Source organism: Sinocyclocheilus anshuiensis, unplaced genomic scaffold (assembly GCF_001515605.1).
Source record: "Sinocyclocheilus anshuiensis isolate Anshui unplaced genomic scaffold, SAMN03320099.WGS_v1.1 scaffold3827, whole genome shotgun sequence".
NCBI classification, from domain to species: Eukaryota; Metazoa; Chordata; class Actinopteri; order Cypriniformes; family Cyprinidae; genus Sinocyclocheilus; species Sinocyclocheilus anshuiensis.
In genome coordinates, this window is record NW_015554555.1 from 53,392 (window position 1) to 59,000 (window position 5,609).

At 37.8% G+C, this 5,609-nt stretch overlaps 1 protein-coding gene across 1 annotated transcript in view; it reads right to left on the reverse strand.

Annotated features, from left to right (window-relative positions):
* Window positions 1–5,609, reverse strand: part of LOC107671515 (phosphatidylinositol 4,5-bisphosphate 3-kinase catalytic subunit beta isoform-like) — a 100,327-nt gene that overhangs the window by 16,949 nt on the left and 77,769 nt on the right. Inside the window, exons 21-24 of the mRNA XM_016464436.1 lie at window positions 5,320–5,487; window positions 4,560–4,683; window positions 4,149–4,294; window positions 3,880–4,012 (exon numbers count right to left, since the gene is read on the reverse strand). Of these exons, the coding sequence (XP_016319922.1) occupies window positions 3,880–4,012; window positions 4,149–4,294; window positions 4,560–4,683; window positions 5,320–5,487 (571 nt within the window). The remainder of the gene's footprint in view (window positions 1–3,879; window positions 4,013–4,148; window positions 4,295–4,559; window positions 4,684–5,319; window positions 5,488–5,609) is intronic.

Below are 5,609 nucleotides of genomic sequence, written 5' to 3' on the forward strand. Positions count from 1 at the left end.
ACTGATAAGCTACCACTAAATATTGTAGAAACTTCATTTTCTGTAAAGTTGCTTTGCAACGATTTGTATCGTAAAAAGCGCTATACAAATAAACTTGAATTGAATTTGTGTTAAAATTTGCAAAGCGTACCAAATTGAACCAAATTATATAAATTTGAATTCATGAATATATAATGGTATCCATGGTATAGCAAAATCCATATCATGGAACAACATAATACGTAGTCACCGGTATAGCGCCCACCCCTAGCGGCCGATTGGGCCTCGTCATCCACATTTGCTAGGTTTTATAACCTGGACGTCCCTGCCTTGCAGGCAAGGGTTCTTTCTGCATAACTGGCATGCACCTGCATACGCAGTACCGCTCTGAGCAGGAGTTTAGCGTAGCATGCTCAAACCCATCAGAGGCTTTACTTGTGCGCTCTCGGCCCTCATGGATGCCGGGGCTGTGCAAGTCTTCTGGTACAATCACTCATGCCGGGTGTGACCTCTGGGAGCTTAGCCCGTTCGCCTTGGGAGGTGTTTACTATTCTTGTCCCCTTGGGCCCTGAGGTGCCTAGGGCAAGGATACACTTGTAGTCGTTCCTCTGCCATAGCACTGCGTGATTGTACTGGTTCCCATAGCGTCTTAGCAGACGCAGTATGAGTGAAGTATCGATAGGGAACGTACTCGGTTACAAACGTAACCTCGGTTCCCTGAGATATGGGAACGAGTACTGCGTTGCACGACTCAGTCGTCACTTCAGTCGAAGTAACATGAATCCTATGGCGAAGTGCCCGCTTATATAGCCAGATGGCCCCGCCCATTCTGGTGGGCTTTGGCGGGCTTCGTGGGCATAGGTTCGTGCAGCACCGCTGCCGAGCCATTGGTTCGTTAAGTGTACTGCACAAACCAATGGCCGTGCAGTTACACTGCGTTATTGAAAAAGGCTTCAGTTCAGGAGAAAAAAAAGGACTTTTCCCCATAGTGTCTTAGCATACGCAGTACTCCTTCCCGTATCTCAGGGAACCGAGGTTACGTTTGTAACAGAGTACGTTTACCGAAGAAACCCTGCTTCGACCAGGTTAGGTTCACTGAGTAAGTTACCTCTCTTTCAGAAACGGGCTTGACTTACCCTGCCTTCCCAGGTTTGACAAACCTCCCATTTTGAAAAGGAAAACCCAGAGTTTCCCCTCATTTCAGGGTTTACATACTCAGAGTTTTCACTTAACCTCCTTTCTGAAACGGGCCCCAGGTTCCTGGAGTAATATTGTTTTCTTTTGGGTTTCTGGGATAGTTAGTCAGTGAGTATGATACTTTGATCTGCATGTTTCCCTTTCCCCATATTGTAAATGACATGCCAGGTAGAAGTGCTGGAAATGTGGTGCTGCTAAACGTCCTTGATCCTTGCTCTTTTTAAGTATTTGCAGGCGTATTTTAGGATTCTTATTTTTCCCAATAAAATCTGCTTATTGCAATATTTAATGAGGTAAACCATTTCTAAGGTGGCTGCACGGGCGTCATGTAAATAAATAAATAATCTAGGCAAAATACACATTTTAACTTCCAATACTATGGAAGCATATGATGGAGAAATATTTGTGCACTCAACAAATCAATCAATCAATCTTCTATCATTTTTCTTATAGCAGAACAAAGTTGAGTTTAAATAGGTAGAGAAGGTTAGATCTAATCAACATGTAATACAAGTATCATTGCCCATACAGTACACAGAATATACAAAGACCAAAAATATAAGCTTTCTTTAGATTCAGCATATACAGCTAAAACAAGTGTAATTGCATTCAACATGAAATTAATGCAACATAAAAACCTTAAGACATATTTTTCTTTTCTGATGCGTTACGTTCCGTGGTTGTCTATTATGGTAGTGTATATTCCGTTAAGTGTTTTGGTGTTTTTCTTTTCTCTTTGTGTCTCTCTGCTGCTCTACCAGGTGCAGGAGAGAGAGAGAGGTGATTGCTGCAATCAACACCTGCTGCTCGTTACTGTGGAGAGTCTGCACACTCAAAACCAGTGTTGCCAACTGCTTTCAATTGAAAGTAGCTAAAAAACTGGTAGCTAAATGTCACTAGATGACATCATAATGGCAAATTCACTGATCTATATAAAGATGAATGTAGATCAGTGGGCAAGATGAGAACTTAGATAAGGTTTGTCCAAGAAGTTGCTATATTTGTCCCTAAACTTTTGAAAAAATTCTCAAAAGGGGCAGGGAGGTCGTTAAATCTAGCTTCAAAGTAGCTAAATTGGCAACACTGCTCAAAACAAGCTTGGAGTGACATTCAAACTGAAGCCTGCCTTCCAGAGTGCTGTGTCCCGTACCTGCCTTCTGCTTGTTGCCCTGTTGTCTTGTGTAGAGTTGAGACTGTGTAATTTTCTTACGAAGTTGAGACTTATAGAGTGTTACCATCAGCTCTCATTGTTGTTACTACCTTCATGTTCAAACGTGCTGGAAGCTGTAGGGAGGTGGGTGCCTGTTTAATTTTTGTAATACCCTTTTCTCCTGTTTTTGGTTAGTTAGGGAGTTAGTGTACATTTCTGTTGTTTATTTGTTTTCTTTTGGTAGTTTAAGTAGTTTTACTCCTTAACTATTCAGAAGGTACGTTTTGTTTGTTGTTTTGGCATTACCCCCTCCTGAAGTCTGCTTTGCTTCTGCTTTGTCAGTTATATATTTTGTTAATAAATCTTTTTTGATCTGAAATTTAACGTGTCTGTCCTGCAGGGCAGGGTACGGGCACACTCACACCGAATTTTTTTTTTCTTTTCCTTTTTTCTTTTCACTGTTTACTCCCTTACCCTAGGCAAACCTTACACCTAGGACGTAACACATGAATACACAAAAATAATTTTTTTAATGCTTGAGATAGGTATTTATTTTACTATAACATAATTTTTTTCCCCAGAAAGTTAACATTCATGAATGTAAATGTACCCAAGTCAGCCCAAAGGCTAATTTTCATTGGTAATTTTCATTTTTGTAGTAGGCAACATGGTCAAGTTTTCACACTGAAGATAACCAGAAAGCATAATTTCTGCAAAGTTGACCGTCAACATACAGTTTGTGTACAGTATGGGCTAATATTTTTTTTATTACATGTTAAAAAATTGCTGTTAATTTACTCATGCCAGTTCCAGTTGTGGGTTTTGCGAAGAAATTTTTTTTTCGTTGTTTCGTAATTTCATTATCAGAAGGAGACATCTACAGTAGCAGATTATTCAAGCAGACCTTTTCCATAAAATGAAAGAAGGGGACCAGTTGTTATCTCCATACCGAAATCTCAGTTGGCCAGACAGTGACTCATCATTTCTGAATTGGTAATATACTGAGTGTCCGGGACACCATTAGCCTGGTGACTGTAGTGTACACTACAGTCCTTGAACCCAGAAACAGTATTCGATACGTCATGACTTAAGTGGATATGCAACAAAATAAATATTTCAATTCTTTAGAAGCCATATGACAGCTTTGTGTGAGTAAAAGACAAAATGTAAGTAATTATTTTTCAGAAAATCTTTGTTTTTGTCATATCTTTCAAATAGTTTACTTTTCAGCATGTGTAGACCTGCACATTCACAATACGCATTCACGTATTATAAATAACTCACAGTGAAATCTAGAGTGAAAGCAAAGATTTTCAGTGAACTGGTTAATTTTCTGTTCCTCATACAAATCTATCATATGACTTGGACTTATATGTATGGATTATTTTTATAGTGCCTTTTCAATCATTTTGGAGCTTGATAGCCCCATTACTATTCATTTACCATTTCAAGGAAGAGAGTAAACTTTGCATCCTATGGAATAAGAAATATCATATGGGTTCACTCAATCTGAGAAAGAATAAATTACAATTCTCCTTTTCATGTCTGTTTACCTTTAAATACTGGATGTCTTTGACAGACGTAAGCTCTGGCAGGCCTGCTGTGAGCATCAGAGCAAAGAGTGTGATGAACAGATTTCCATTCTTTCTCAGAATCAGATATGCCTCCTCACAGTATTGCCTAAAACTACACACATATACAAAGTACTGTTAAATGAGTCTCCTACATCATTAGAAAAGATGAAAAAGTGAAATGTTGTACAAACTGTGCATTAAGAGTGAGGGAGATAATGTGAAATACACAAAGTCTGTTTTTCACTAACTTTCCAAATTTCTCAGTGTTGCTTGTTTTTCCCTGTTGAATCACATGGATGAAGTCATGTGTGAGGATGAAAGGAACACGCTCACGCTTGATCCCAAACTTGGACTTAAAGTTTCCTAGGATATGACCAAAGTCTATGTGGAAGAGCTGAATTGCGCACACACACACACACACACACTAAATACATATCAATACAATAAATGTCTTAATTAAAAAAATAAAATAAAATCACATTTCATTTATCATTCTAGGTTATACACAAACTATTTTAATCAAAAGAAGACCATAGAAGTTTTATAAAAGACCATAAAAGATTGAGTAAGAGTAAGAATGCCAATTTGATGCAGCATACATCCTGTGGAAACATGTTACATTCATGTGGCTTCATGTGTAGAATGGTTTTACAACTTACCTGCCCTGTACTGCGAACCATGATGTTGTCACTATGCCGATCACCAATTCCCAAGACGTAGGTGGCAACACAATATCCAGCACACGATAAAGTGAACTCCTCAATGGCTTTGTCTAAAGCATCTCTATGTCAACACATCACATCATAAATTAGTTTTGACTCAAACAAAAACTATTTAATAAGAACATGACTACTGTCACTTATAATACAAAATTCTATATTGCCAAGAACTGCCAGGATGCCAGATCTAGATCAGTTTATTTTGCAACATCAAGCTTTACCATTCAACATAAATTGGCTTTATGTAATACTGAAATTCACAATAAGAACCAAACATAAGAGCTGCCAATCAAAAGATTTAGAGGTCAATATTGTGCAAAAAATGATTGCTTTCCATTACAATTTGCATGCATATTTATAATGTTATGACTGCAAATGAAACTTACACAAAATTGTAAAAACGTTTTACACAATTTTTTACTCAATTCACAAAAATACTTAAAAACAGAAAATGTGTATTATCCATTGATAAGACTGTGTATAGATTTTGGTATTTGGTGTTTAGACTATTATCGGCTGGTTAATTAGCCTGTCTGATATATGGTTTATCACTAACCATGATAAGAAATATAGCAAAAACACAGCAACATTTCAACAAATTTTAAAATCCAAGGACTTTAAAATCAAGAAAAACTAATTTATTCAAATAATCAAAAACTGTTTATAAGAGACATCATAGTCTACTACAAGTCTAACTCACCCAGAGTTCTTGTCTTTAAGCCAGTTCAGTAGAGCATCTTTATTGAAGGCAGCAGCAGCGGCCATGTTGCTGCTTGTTTTTTGGATGTTCGCAATGGTATCAGCTGATGACACAACCTCAATCAGACCAGCGTGATCTCCTGTCGCCAAGCAACCGTAAGGCACAATTCTACAAGACATTTAGGGAGGGGGTCATAATTTGAAATGATCTCTAAAACCTACTGCAATATTACTAAATACAGCTGACTCCCTGACTAAACTATTACAGTATGTATGTATACGTTTTATGTA